The sequence below is a fragment of the Castor canadensis genome, chromosome 1 (assembly GCF_047511655.1).
Source record: "Castor canadensis chromosome 1, mCasCan1.hap1v2, whole genome shotgun sequence".
Classification (NCBI taxonomy): Eukaryota; Metazoa; Chordata; class Mammalia; order Rodentia; family Castoridae; genus Castor; species Castor canadensis.
Window position 1 is genome coordinate 147,991,290 of NC_133386.1, and position 15,517 is coordinate 148,006,806.

The window sequence follows — 15,517 nt, forward strand, 5'->3', positions numbered from 1 at the left end:
TCTACCGTTAAATTTATTTGGAAACACAAGAGACCACGAATAGCCAAGGCAATACTCAGTCAAAAGAACAATGCTGGAGGTATCACAATACCCTACTTCAAACTATATTACAAAGCAATAGCAATAAAAACATCATGGTACTGGCACAAAAACAGACATGAAGACCAGTGGAACAGAATACAGGACCCAGATAAGAAGCCACACAACTATAACCAACTTATCTTTGACAAAGGCGCTAAAAATATACGATGGAGAAAAGACAGCCTCTTCAACAAAAACTGCTGGGAAAACTGGTTAGCAGTCTGCAAAAAACTGAAACTAGATCCATGTTTATCACCCTATACCAATATTAACTCAAAATGGATCAAGGACCTTAATATCAGACCATAAACTCTAAAGCTGGTACAGGAAAGAGTAGGAAATACCTTGGAATTAATAGGTATAGGCAAGAACTTTCTCAATGGAATCCCAGCAGCTCAGCAACTAAGAGATAGCATAGACAAATGGGACTTCATAAAACTAAAAAGCTTCTGCTCATTAAAAGAAATGGTCTCTAAACTGAAGAGAACACTCACAGAGTGGGAGAAAATATTTTCCAGCTACACATCAGACAAAGGACTGAGAACCAGAATATATAGGGAACTCAAGAAATTAAATTCTCCCAAAATTAATGAACCAATAAAGAAATGCGCAAGTGAACTAAACAGAACTTTCTCAAAAGAAGAAACTCAAATGGCCAAAAAACACATGAAAAAATGTTCACCATCTCTAGCCATAAAGGAAATGCTAGTTAAAACCACACTAAGATTCCACCTCACCCCTGTTAGAATAGCCATCATTAGCAACACCACTAACAACAGGTGTTGGCGAGGATGTGGGGAAAAAGGAACCCTCTTACACTGCTGGTAGGAATGTAAACTAGTACAACCACTCTGGAAAAAAATTTGGAGCCTTCTTCAAAATCTAAACATTGATCTACCATATGATCCAGCAATACCACTCTTGGGGATATACCCAAAAGAATGTTACTCAGGTTACTCCAGAGGCACCTGCATACCCATGTTTATTGCAGTACTATTCACAATAGCCAAGTCATGGAAACAGCCAAGATGCCCCACTACTGACGAATGGATTAAGAAAATGTGGTATTTATACACAATGGAATTTTATGTAGCCATGAAGAAGAATGAAATGTTATCATCCCCAGGTAAATGGATGGAACTGGAGAACATCATTCTGAGTGGGGTTAGCCTGGCCCAAAAGACCAAAAATCATATGTTCTCCCTCATATGCGGACATTAGATCAAGGGCAAACACAAGGAAAATGGACTTTAACCACATGATAAAGCGAGAACACACAAGGAAGGTATGAGGATAGGTAAAACACCCAAAAAACTAGATAGCATTTGTTGCCCTCAACGCAGAGAAACTAAAGCAGATACTTTAAAGTAACAGAGACCAGTAGGAGAAGGGGACCAGGAACTAGAGAAAAGCTTAGTTCGAGAAGAATTAACTTAGAAGGTAACATACATGTACAGGAAAGCAATGCGAGTCAACTCCCTGTATAGCTATCCTTACCTCAACTAGCAAAAACCCTTGGTCCTTCCTATTATTGCTTATACTTTCTCTTCAACAAAACTAGAGATAAGGGCAAAATACTTTCTGCCTGGTAGCCAGGGGTTGGGAGGGGAAGGGGGGGGAAGGGAGGGGAAGGGGGGAGAAATGACCCAAACATTGTATGCACATATGAATATAATAAAAAGTAAAAAAAAGAATTAGTTAAAAAGGAGACGTGAACACAGCAATCATCATGTGACACTCAGCAAGTGATTGCATCACTCTCAATTCAATTTTTGAATTTTTGATGAAAAGAGTTGAATAGAATCCTTCAGTCATATTTACCACTGACATCTTCTAAGTCTCACTGCTTAAATAACCTTACTAAACAAACCCTCAAGCATACACATAACCTAGAAATACATCTGAAATAACTCTCGGGGGGATAAAAAGCTGAGGAGGATAACTTAAGGTAAAAACCTTGAAATGCTTATTGTAAAACTGTACCCAAAAAGACACAAGCTATATAATGACAATATGTGTCAGACAGTGTACTAAATGTTGTATTACTTCATCTAAACCTCCTATCATCTTCAACTTACTGATGAGAAAATTGAAAACATGCCCAAAATCACCCAGCAAAAGAGTAGCAGACCTGGCTCTGAACCCAAATCTGCCTCAATCTTGAGTCCAGGTTCTCAAGTAATATTCAATTATGCTACAAATTTGTGACTATAAAAATCACTCCTGATATCATTACTTGAAGAAGCCACTCTTAATATTTGGACATATTTCTTTCTAGAGTTACCATTTTTTTTATTATAAAACATACTACATATATGTATACAGCATCCAGGTTAAGAAATAAGACTGTGTCCATCTATAAACCATGAAGCACCCCATGTGCCCTCTTCCAATTACTTCCCCACTAGAAGTAATTTACACAATGAAATTACAGAAAAGCAAAGAAATGATTACCACCTATATTTGTATTCCTAAATAATATCACTTTTCCTGTATATTTGCTTTTGTGGCTTTGTTTTTTCATTCAATTTTGTGTTTGTGAAATATACCCAAATTGACAGGATAACCACTGTCTAGTTCCACTGCTGTATAGCATTCTACTGGATGAATAAACCACAACTTATTAATTCTACTGATTGTCCCTTGGCTTTTTTCCAGTTTGGGACTATTACAACAAATGTAACTCTAAACTTCTTGTATAAATCTCCTGGGATATATTGCAGAAGTTTCTCCCGGGAATACACATAGAAGAATTACTAGATAATGCTATGCTATTTCCAAAGTGATCATACCAATTTCTACTTCTAACACATGATAACTCTTGTTGTTCTACATGTGAGCCAATACTTTGTGGGGTTAGACTACTTATAGTATTTCTTCAATCCTGAAGATGCACATTTCCCCACACAAGAGCATGTTGCAAATGGTGTGTCTTTCACAGTCATCATTTAGCCAGGCACTAAACATAGGAAGCTGGGAATACATTTTGAGACTTAAGAATGCATATCAAAGACAATAGAGGAGTACTCTTCCAAATAATTAGCATCAAGAATATTCTTGATGGCAGGAAAGACAACATTGTTTGGAAAATCACAGCTATTAATGATTTAGAGCGGACCGACAAGTTTAAAAAAACCTGAATTTAAAATATCAGTTCTGATATAATAATCTAACTTTTTAAAACAGCAATTTCTGGACTGTCGGAGTGGCTCAAGTGGTAAAGTGCTTGCTTAGCTAGCGTGAGGCTCTGAGTTCAAACCCCAATACCACCACCAAAAAAAAAAAAGGCAGTAATTTCTTCTACAAGAAAAAGCGTATTTTATTTCCTACTAGAAATAAGTACCATTTAGAAACTGAAAATACAGGCACGTTTTTATTTCATCAAGAAAAGGATACAATAGAGACCAAGTTAGCTGAACTGCCCTAAAAATTACAATATGCTGACTTCTTTGAAAGACTCTTTATTAAAAAAGAAATTAAATTTATAACTAAAACATGACAAATGAATCTGTCTTTTTAAAATAGAGAAAGACACCCAAACAATCTAAGCTTAAACTATATGTAAACTAATCTGTGGAAGTCAGTGGACACTACTCTATTGAAGTAAGTTAAAGTGAACCCTACTCTGATTTTAATACAATATGTCTAATATTAAAAATTATATCTATCTGTTTTAAAGAATATATATTGCTTATATCAGGCAAAGCATACTTGCTTTCAATTAATGGTATTTTCTATTTAAAACAAACACAAAAGTTGAGTATGATGGTACACAATTGTAATCCCAGAATTTGGGAAGCTAAGGCAAAAAGGATGCTGAGTTTGAGTCCAACCAGAGCTATGCAGTGATTTCCAGGCCAGCCTGGAATATACAAGCATGACCCTGTTTCAAAAAAGAAAACAAAACCAAAAAATAACCCAAATGCAAATATAAGTAATTCCAAGTAAACAGGAACTTAAAATTAGTACTATCCCATTATATCAGCAGTATTTTTTAAATCAAGAAGGAGTGGTCAGAGTCAAGAACATAGCATACACACAGAGGCGTCCATAGCTTACCTTGTTGCGGCATTCCTTCAGCAGGCCTTCTACAAACTTCCAATTGGTTTGGGCAATGACTGAGGGAGAAAGGTTGGACAGTTTGGGCTGGCGAATGGTGCTGCCCATATTTCTGGCTTCCTGGATGTATTTCTACAACAAACAGAAAATCAAAGACCCTTTGTGTCCACTCATACAAACCACAGGCGCCCAGTACTGATGGGTACCTGAAGAGGGCACTATCACCTCACACTGTTTTGCCTGCCTCTCCCTTGGCTCAGATAAAATTGGAAGCAGGAAATTTAAAATGTAGTTCTTGTATCAAAGGGAAAAACTGAGATAATATGATTTCTGGTTCTGCTAATGTAGAGCACTTCATGAGTACAATAATTACCTTTGATTTAAAAAGATACAAGAGTTTAAAAAAAACAAAACAAAACATGGCAACATCATGCATAGCTGTGTATAAACCCCATCAAATCTCAGCGTACCATTGAGAAAATCATTTTCTCCAAGTTGAGAGGAATTTAATTTGTCTGTACATATCAAAGATATTTTTTTTCTTTCTAACCTTGGTAATTTAGGGACTGAGAAACTAAGACTGCACACTCAAAACTACATTTTCTGCTTTTCTACAATATGCTAGTGATTTTCCATATTGTTTGTCTGTTTTTACATAAAGCCCACATCAGTGCAGTAAACTGCACCTGGACATCTTAGAATCTCATGTTCATGACCTACATTATTACGCTATACTTTTCCTTTCCCATATTTACTCTGGAAGCACAACTCTGTCCATTCTATTTTGCCCCCTTAATCTGCCCCTCCTATGAACTTGCAAAGTCAGGGTTCAATTCCTATCATTTGGACCACTGCTACCTACGTCCTAACTTGCTAGCTATCTCTATACCTCTCTCCTTCAAAATATTCTGCCTATAACCTATTTACACAACATATACAACTATTCATTTCCTCTACTTGAAAAGCTCTTCATTCTCTCTATAAATCCTATCATCCTCCAAGGCTTAAACAGATGCTAACTTCTCCTTCAATTACTTTTTCTTTGTTGATTACCCCAAGTAAAATTGATCTCTGCTTTCATCCGTGATCATATGAGGGTTTTCCCTTGGAAAGATTCTTCTACTGAAGTTGAATACCTAACTTTGCTCCCTTAACAAACCGGTACTCCCTACAACTATGTAAGGCAGGGTCTCCAACCTGAAGTCTAGAACTAGAAACTTTATATTGGAAACAAGTTATAGTAGAGCTGAGAAACTCATCTTATAAGCAATAAGGATTTAGGTGGTAAATTCAGTAATCTTCAGTCCCCAAGCATCCCTTTCTCTTTATTCCTCTAAGAAAAAAAAATTCAAGATGACTTGTTTTAACAGGAGAAAAGTACCCTGTCCTCAGACACAGAGATTCATTGCATTAACCCCAGTTCACTTTTTATTCTTTACACATTAACAAAATTAAGTTCTTTCCTATCATATCTTATAAACAAAATGCCTCACCAATTTTAAAACAATTTCTCCCAAGTTTCAGACTCTAATCTTCTATGGTTTTTAATTGCACAATCCAGGGAGTGTGCATCATGCATGAGTTGAGTATAACTCTACATGGTTAGTTAGTGGCTATCTGCACTTGAGAATCATCCCACATCCTGAATTGTCATAACCAATGAGCAAGAACTAGACCTGCTATCAACCCTTCTTTATGGGAGAGGTCTTGGCTTGGACACATAAATAAGACCAGAGACTGAGGAAGAGATAAATAAGAAGACATGTGGAGCATAATAATAGGATCATTCCTTGTCATTCTTAAGGTATCTTACCTCTCTCTGGTCATTATCTAAACGCAGGTGTTCTGTGTGCTGTTTCTGCCGGTCTTTTCGCCTCCACTGGGCAGGGGCGTTCCTTTTTGTCCACCTGACAATATCAAAGCAGGAAATTAAGAACATCCTAAGGTCAACCTACAGGAGAAAATGTGAGTCTAGGGGACCAATGGTGGGCACAACAAACTAACAGGAAATCACAGGAGGAAGTGCAGCATAAAAAGCAGTAACTGAACAAGAGATATTTAAGTCCCCAGGGAGTATAAACACATCTGTATTGAAACATCTACAAAGACATAACATGCATATTTAAAACTATAGTCATTCAACTCTGTCTAGGCTTTCATACACTCGCCTCCAAAAGTAAGTCAAGAAAAGCAAACATGCTAAGTTATCTACTTTCAGCCCAGACTCCAATTATTTCAACCACCACTTACTGAAGACATAATGCTAGGTAGCTACTATTTGGGATCCAGGCATGAGATGATTTTAACCCATCTGCAACCTTTTTGCAGCTCTTAAGCACCTACAGTTATCTCAATTTGCACAGTAGAAACAGGAGTTGAGACATGTTCTGTCAACTATTTGTTGTTGTTTTTTAAATATGTGAACAACCTATAGACTCTGGATATTCTCCATATTTGCTTTTCAAAATTCTGAGGTTTTGGAGGGTAACAGCTCCAGTTCAGATATTGGATGACCCTGACAACTACTGTTTGGAAACTGGCCCAAGGGGGTCTACAGAGTTGACTTACTTGTTGCTGGCTGGCCCGGTAGAAAGTACATCAGACTGCAGCTTAGGGAAAAAGCCCGGTTCATACTTTCCTTGTCCGATCTTCATGTCAAGTAAATGTGGGTGAACTGCAGTATGGTCAATTTTTGCCAGACGCAGTTCAATTGCTTTCTCTGGATGAGAATTTTTTGAAAAAAATTATGTCAAACATTGTTAAAGAAGTGACTATGCTTTTATTTCCAGTCAAGACAGAGTAAAAGAGACTGGTTTTTATCCTCTTTCCTGAAATAACAGGGGAAAAAAAAGATGCAAAATATATGAAGCAATGAATTTCCAAACACTGGACATAAGGCAATGAAGGGCAGTGGTCCCTGAGAGACAGGAAACACAGGAGGTACCTTCTACCAATGCCTCAGAGTTAACTGTGTAGAAAGCTACCAGGCTGTAGCAAAGAGAAGGGATGAGAAATCTAGGTAAAATTGAGGAGACTCCTTGATTTACAGAGAACCAAGCAGGGGCTGAGGAATGTAGCTTAGAGGTACAGCACTTACTTACCTAGCATGAGCAAAGTCCTGAGGGTGGGGTGGTGTGGGGTGGGGGAGAGGAGAGAGAGAGACAAAGAGAGATGGAGACACTCAAGTAAAAGATCAATGCGGCAAGGTGTCAGAGTTAACAAGACATAGTACCAGAGAGGAAAGAGAATTCAGAGATCTGTAGAGGGTCCTGCCCTGAGTATTCAGCAGGGTAAATGATCACATCATGCAAGTAAAGCACCTACTCAAGACTAAAGAAAGAATTGTCTGAAAGGTTTAAAAGGAACAGTACACCATCCTTACCTAGGGCTGGGAACCTGCCAAACTAGAAAATGTCATCATTCATGCCGCCTTGAGTATTCACTAGAGTCTTGCCTCAGTAGTGGAGAATGATTAGCCATAGACTAAAGGATTCTCTGGTCTTGCCAAACAAATCTCAAAAGGAAAGCCCAGCCAGATGCCAGTGGCTCATGCCTATAATCCTAGCTACTCAAGAGGCAGAGATCAGGAGGATCACTGTTTGAAGTCAGCCCCAGGCAAATAGTTCACAAGACCATATCTCAAAAAAACCCATCACAAAAAGGGCTGGTGGAGTGGCTCAAGGTATAGGCCCTGAGTTCAAACCCCAGTACTCCAAAAGAAAAGAAAGCTCAAAAGAAGAATCAAACTATTTCCAAGCAGCTTAACTATAACCCAGAACAAAAATCAAGAATATTTACAGCAATGCAAAAGTATCCAGGACTAAAAATGTAAAATCCATCTAATCAAAGATTACCAGATATGCAAAGAAAATAATATATAACACATGATATAGAGGAAAAAAAAGGGGAAAAATCAATCGTGACTGAAACCAACCAGGAATGGACACAAATGTCGTTAATTAGCAGATGAGGATATTAACAGTTACTATATTTAGCTGTACCATCTCATCTGTTTAAAAATTAACAATTACAAAGTGACACGAGAAAACTTTTGAGCGTAATGGTTAGGTATGCCAGTTCTTGATGGGACTGTAAGCACATACCAACATTTTAAATACCATAGTTCAAGTGGTAAAGCATTTACTTAGCATGTGCAAGGCCTGCGTTCAATCCCCAGTACTGTAATAAACAAACAAATGCAGCTTATTATATGCCAATTACTCCTCAAAATTTTGGGGGGCTGAGGGTGTGGCTCAGTGGCATATAGTAGTACCTGCATAGCACACACAAGGCCCAGAGTTCGATCACTACCAAAGGGAAGAAAAATTTTAAAGTAAAAAATTTTAAAGCTGGTAATTCTCCTGGTATTTTCTAGAGTAATGCAAAAACATCTCAACTTTTGGATCTTGCAATGTGTTGTAGATGAAGTCACCTTCTCTTTGGGCCTTCCTCACTTCTCCCTATCACTACTATCATTCAACAAAACTTAATAAACATCCAACATGTTCAAAGCACTATTTGAGACCCTGTGGATACAATGATGAACCAAAGGAACTCTTTATGTATAAAATTATTCAGTGAGTGGAGTTAACTGCTACCAGGATCCCTTTCTAATCGTGACATTTTAAAGGATCTCCAATAAGATGCTCTTAGTTATGTTGTTATCATTTTCTAATGGGACTGGCTTCAAAAGCTGAAGTATCCATGTGGAATGGATGAGAGATGGAGGAATTATTCCTCCAGACTAGGGATATGAGATGAAGGCAAGAACCCTGCTCTAGTATTTATAGTATGTATTTCTGGCATACCTAAGGGAATATATCTGTGGTAAGCATATCCCATGGTTCCTGAGAATGAAGCATGAATCTGTCTGAAGTATCTCTGTGACTCCCATTTTTCTAAAATAAGCCTTACAAATAAGGGTTAGTTAACTCTTCATTCCAAACCCCAAGTCTAACAGGCCCATGGAACTACATGCTCTGGCTCTAACTAAGACCAGAGTAATTCAAATCAGCATGTTGAAGTGGTCAGTGTTCATGGATTACAGGTGGGCTAAGAACTGACTGTCTTGCCCTTGTGGTAGATAGGTAGAGCTTCCAGTGACTAGTGCCTCTGGCTTTACAGCCTCTAACTATAAGCAGACACTTCCCTTTATTTCAATGTACCATAGACAAGTATTGCCACTTTCAAGTGTAACACAACATGAAAAGTGTTGGTAATCCTGATTTGAACAATGATTTGTGAGGTGGTTCTCTAAACCCACAGTCCCACAGAAATTTTCATCAAGCTGCCCAGGTCCAAAGATTAAACCAGGGTTCAGGAATCTGAAGCCTACTGCATGGCAAGAGGCAAGGATGACTGTGTTGGACTATTTCACTTGTGTGGATGGGCAATATGCAAGCCTTGGTCAAGAGAACTGTCATCTTTTTTATTTATTTTTTTGGTGGTGGTACTGGGGTTTGAACTCAGCGGCTCATGAATGCTAGGCAAGAGCTTTACCACTTGAACCATACCCCCAGCCCAAGTTATTCATATTTAAAGTATTAGCATATATTTACATTCATACCACAAACTGGTAAGCAGACTCATGGGACCTGTTTGCTTTAGTGGGTTTTGTTATTGTTGTATTTTGTTTTAGATAGGGTTTTGCACTTTTGCCTGGACTGGCTTCAGTCTGCATTCTTCCTACCTCTGCTTCCTGAGTAGCTGGGATTATATATGTCCATCACCACACCTGGCCTAAACTGTTATTTTAATGGAAAGTCTGGAGGAGCTAAAAGGTAAAGACAGAAGGCTAGAGAATGTAAGGTTGATGGAGATAGCACTTTATTCAAGCTGTCAACAGTTTCTAATCTTCAAACCCTTAAAAAAAAACAAGCCTGGCGTGTTCACTCATTTGGCAAATATTTGATGAATACTTACCATATGTTCATCATACAGTAAGTAGCCATAATATACAGTAAATAAATGAACAAAATATACAAAAAGCTACAATAAGGACACTAAACATCCTCTAAGAAAGTGAACACACTACTCAATCTAACATTTCAAACTGAGACTATCCTCTAGCTAAGCTGAACTAGCTGTGGGCTCAGTGAACAAAAAGGCATGTTCAATCACTTGTAGACCACAACTCTAGGAATAAATACAGACTCTGAACAAGCTGTTCCCTGATAATGACAGCTCAAAAGAATAGAGATTATAGAGTGGAGGTAAGAAGAAAGTAACACAGGTGCACAGGGGAAGAATCAACAGATTCAGCCTGGGGCATAAGAAAAGACTTCACAGAGTAGAGGACAAACTTCAAACATTACTCATAGTTCATCATTCCTTCTTTCTTGATTACAGAACTCCAATATTGCTAAGGGTAGCAGTGTACCCAGTTCAGTGTTCAGTTTCACAGACTGTCTGGCACTTAAAGTCAGTCACATAACATAATTCTGGCCAATTAAGAATGGAACTGGTTGGGAATCTGAGGAAACTTTTGCATTCTGATAAAGGGTGGGGGGCGAAAAGGCTAGTATGTCCCTTCTTTTTGGCTTGAATGTGAATATAAAAAGCCCCTTGAAACCAAGAAGCAACAGCGTGAACATAAAAGCCAACAGGGTAAGAAGAACTAAAAAAGAGACTATCGTGGTTTCCTGATTATACTGTTGATTTGCTGAGCAAATACCAGCAACCACTGATTCTGTACTTGCTGCTAATTTAAAAAAATAACCCTTATTTATTTAGCCCACTACTGATTAGGTTCCCTATTACTTACAGCAGGACCCATTCCTAACTGACATGGTGTTAAAGGATGAAAAGAAGGTTGCCAGGCCCCCCACAAATAAAATTCCCAACAAGGAAGAGCACTGCAGGCAAGGTACAGGCAAAGGCAGAACTGGAGAAAGAGGCTGGTATGTTTAGCAACAGGGATGCTAGTGACAAAGCCCAAGAGGCTAAAATGTACAGCTTCAAGGAGGCCTTACCTGCTTCATCCACGGTGGTACACTTCTGGTACATGGATGTGCGAAGAGTAGGTGTTCGAACATTCAGTAGCCTGATCTTATCTACCCGAGAATCAAATACACGGAGTACAGGGTCTTTATCATCATCATCATGACACATGATTTTGTTGTCAATGAAAGAAGCAAACATCTGTGTCTCCAGGAATCTTGAAAGGAAGGGCAGGTAAGGCTCAGGCTGGTCTGACAGAAAAGATGCCTGGAGGGATCAAAAGGACATAGTCATTGACAGAGAAGTGAACATGTCAGCCTTGACCAGCTAAGTCAGCATGACGAGAGATGCAGTAGCTTAATTCTTTCTGGAGCTTCCTAGATTTTTATGAAAAATAAACTGCAAAATCCCTCATCCTTTAAAAAAAAAAAAAAACTCATAGAAGTTCAGCTATCCTGAAATTTGACTATATTGCAAACTTACTCAGGTAACCTACTGAGGCACCCAAACTTGAACTGATGCTCAATCAATATGCACACATTTGCCTTAAGACAGTCCTTTCCCCAAGCACCAAGCCAAAAAAGAAGAACAAGAACAAGAAAAAAAGAAGGAATAGGAAGACTCTGGCTAGAGGTAAATCAACTGATAGTAATTATTAACACATCTGTTCTACCTTACCAACATCAGAAGACCATGAAACTTGTTCTAATAATATTATGAAAAAAAAAAAAAAAACACTTCATTTTCAGTTATTTCAAGATGTAACTGAAGTTCCCGTACCTTACCACCTCCCCAGCAGGATTATACTCACTTTATCAAAGTTTTGCATCTGCTCCCTATTGGTAAACCAGGATTCCTTATCCTGGCTGGGCTGAATGACAAACACTTCATAATCTGCAAACATCTGAGTAAAACGATTTGCAAAAACTTCCCGGATTTGAATGTTTAGCTGGTAAATCCTGAGTTCCTCTTCATCACACTGAACTTTGAGATCCTTATTGCTGCTGGGGTCTTCACGTACTTCCAGCTACAAAAAAAGAAATGACAGTTAAGAAATACAGACACTTGTCCTTTTATACCAAAGAAATGCAACTTGTCTAATTTTTTTCCCAATGGTCTTTTACTTAACAGCAAATGCTGAGAAGTAGAGAATAGAAGATGAAAAGGAAAAATGAGAAGAAAACTAAAAGAAATGAATTCTGAGAGTTGGGAATTTAGCATAGTAGTAGAGCACCTGCCTAACAGGATCAAGGAGGGAGGAAGAGCGACAGTGAGAGAGGCAGGAAGTCAAAGGAGGGAGGAAAAAAAAAAAGGATTTTAATGTGGAGGAAAAGATAAAGAGTTCCATCTGAAGGTATCCGGCAACTCAATATAAGTGAAGATGAGGTCATTACAAGCAGAAAAATTCAGCCTTGAAAGAAAAGATGGAAATATCTTAAGGGATGGGAATTTAGGAAGTCAATGAGAAAACAAAAATGCAAAGCAACAGGGTCATACTCTGACTATCTCTTTGATTTTCTTCCCCTTATTACTTTTCCTTTTTCTTATCTTTCTCCCTAAAGATAACATGCCTAACATTCCTTAAGAAATACCTTTTTTTTTTTTTGGCAGTTACTGGGGTTTGAACTCAGGGCCTCAGCTCAGCTCCTTATAAGTACTAAAGCTTAGGCAAAAATCCTTAGGCTCTCTAAGCCTCAGTTTCTTCAGGTATAAAAGTTAGTAATACCTGCTCTACTGGGTTCACAGGACAATGGATCTGAAATAAGTCTGAGCACAAGGATTAACACAATCATTCCTCCAAGTCACTCTGCCATAGTGTTCACAAAGAATGAAGGCAAGCTCTCCTTGAGCTGCACATGAGAAGGCACCCACATGTAAATTCAAGCAGGATTTGCTAGGAAAACATTTGCTACAGCTGAATCAGTCTCCCATACAGAGCATTCTTCCACTGCACACAAATATGTCCTGTCCTGAATTGGGTACATTCTTAACAACACCCACATCACTAGGACAGCACTCTAACACGTATCAAATTTGTCATAAACTCATTTACAGCATCTTACTTTTTCCAAGCTTACTCCAGTCCTCTTGACCAAGGCTTGCAGCCGGGCAATAGTTTCATTCTCCTTGAGGAGCTCGTAGGAATGCAAAGGGGAACCAGCAATATTCCCATTCCTCTTGTCAGAGACAAGCTCAGAGGCCCGGAGCCTCTTAAGCTTGGATGTACTCTCACTGCAATGAAGGTTTCCTTCAGGAGGAATGCCAAATGCCATGAGAATCTTAGAGACTTCCTGAACAAACTCCAATTTGTTGGGAAACTGAGGCAAGTCCTCTGGCAGTTCAATGAACTGGTTGTCAACGTCCACAAAGCAGAGATTAGCCTGGAAATCAAAACAGGATAAGGAGCATGAACAACTCCAGAGTACCAAGGAAGAAGATTTAGAGAAAGGATGATGAAAAAGAGAAGGAAAATACCTGAAATTAGTCATGTAAGACATGGTATAAGAAGATGAGACTCAGAAAGAAGATAGACCTGGGTTCTAATCTTCCCCTGCCATTTTCTAATTGTGCAACTTTAGGACAGTTACTTAATCTGACTTCTTTTCTTTAGGTGTAAAATGGATATAAAAAGATTAAAAACCCTTATCTTAAAGAGTGGTAAGGATTCTATGATGTTAAATACCTAACACAAAACTCTGACATATAGGTAAACGGTCCTAAAGTTTGACAAGTTCATGAATTCTATAGTCAATGAAAAGAACATTAGGAATGAATTAGAAAGTCTAGGTTCCAGTCTTGACTCTGCCACTATCCTCCTATATGACCCTGAGAGTACTAAATTAATTATTCCTTTCTGAGCCTCAATCCTGATTTGTTATTATCCAAATAATCCTTATGCTTCTTTCTGGCTCAAAGATAGCCTCTGAGAGGATGTAGACATATTGCACTCTCAAAAAATGCTGATGGGGTAGGTAGTCTGGATTAACAAAGAAGAACTTGGCACTATCTAGCTATCCCTGTTTTATAGACAAGACAGACATACAAAGGTTATATAACATGTCTAAAGTCACACAGCTAGTGAGTAATACAGTTGGGTTTTGAACTCAGCTAGCCTGACTTCAGTCATATCCTTATACTCAATTATCCACTCTACAGCTTGTCAGAGGTCTTGTTTATTCTTATTCAGTTTTACTTAATACTTTATAATTCCTGTTCCTGTTAGAATTTTGTTGCAGCTATAAACCAGAAAAGCCATTTATTTTCATGTTTATCTTATAAACATTAACCTGTTCTAGTCAAGACAACAGTCACAGCCTTTATTCCAATGCATTATTACATGACTAAGTGTATCTGTTTCATTTTTATAACAAGGATAATATCACCTATGTTATATTTGTATTGAGGATTATAATAAATGCCAAGGATCTGCATAATGCCAGGCAGAGAGTACACAATAAATGTTAATTAACATTATTACCACTGTTGATGTAAAACACGAATAAATGTGTATATATGTAAATATATATGTGCAATATTGCTAGAAAGGAAAATTTCATAATGAAAAAATGCTAATAATCTGCAAATTTATCTGTAAGTTTACTATAATATTTCCAAAATCCCAACAATAGCTTTTTTTAGAAGTATAACTGATTTTGATTCCAAATCTTGCCTAGAATAAGAGAAAAAAGTCAAGGAAATTTATAGAGACTACACTCTTGCATAGACTCATGTATTGTAGGTGAATTATTTAATAAACGTTTGAGGGACAAATTAAATGATGACCCTTGTGAAATGTTAATATAATATTATATGCAAAAATAAATTTGAGCTAGATTGAAATATCTTTTCTTTCTTTCTTTTTTTCCAGTACTAGGGGTTGAACTCAGGGCCTTGGACTTGCTAGGCAGGTGCTCTACCACTTAAGCCATGCCTCTAGCCCTTTTTGCTTAGTTATTTTTGAGATAGGGTTCTTGTGTTTTTGTCCAAGCTGGCCTGGACTGCAATTCTCTTATTTATGTTTCCCACATAGCTGGGGTGTCACCACATCCACATATTGGTTGAGAAGGAGTCTCACTAACTTTTTGCCCTCGAACTGTCATCTTCCTGATCTCTGCTGCTCAAGTAGCTGGGATTACAGCTGTAAGCCACTGTACCCAGCTTTATTGTTTTCTTTGAGACAGGGTCTTGCTCTATATCCCAAGATGACCCCAAAATCACAGTATAGTCCAGACTGGCTTCAAACTAACAATCAATCCTCCTGCCTCAGCCTCCCAAGTACTGGTATTACAAGTGTGCACCACAACACACAGCTAACCTTTAACTTTTCAATCCATCTGAAATTAATTTTGTTAAGGCATGAGATACAGATTTTTTTTTTTACCTTTTTTCCCCATGGATAAGCAATTTTTCTAGCTCTATTACTAAACAGTCCTTCCTT

At 38.0% G+C, this 15,517-nt stretch overlaps 1 protein-coding gene across 3 annotated transcripts in view; it reads right to left on the reverse strand.

Moving 5' to 3' along the window:
• Window positions 1-15,517, reverse strand: part of Dennd5a (DENN domain containing 5A) — a 96,072-nt gene that overhangs the window by 21,680 nt on the left and 58,875 nt on the right. For all 3 annotated transcript variants that reach the window (XM_074041107.1, XM_074041103.1, XM_074041105.1), the window contains 6 exons: window positions 13,143-13,460; window positions 11,891-12,106; window positions 11,112-11,346; window positions 6,709-6,859; window positions 5,954-6,047; window positions 4,141-4,272 (listed from right to left, as the gene is read on the reverse strand). In XM_074041107.1, the coding sequence (XP_073897208.1) occupies window positions 4,141-4,272; window positions 5,954-6,047; window positions 6,709-6,859; window positions 11,112-11,346; window positions 11,891-12,106; window positions 13,143-13,460 (1,146 nt within the window). The remainder of the gene's footprint in view (window positions 1-4,140; window positions 4,273-5,953; window positions 6,048-6,708; window positions 6,860-11,111; window positions 11,347-11,890; window positions 12,107-13,142; window positions 13,461-15,517) is intronic.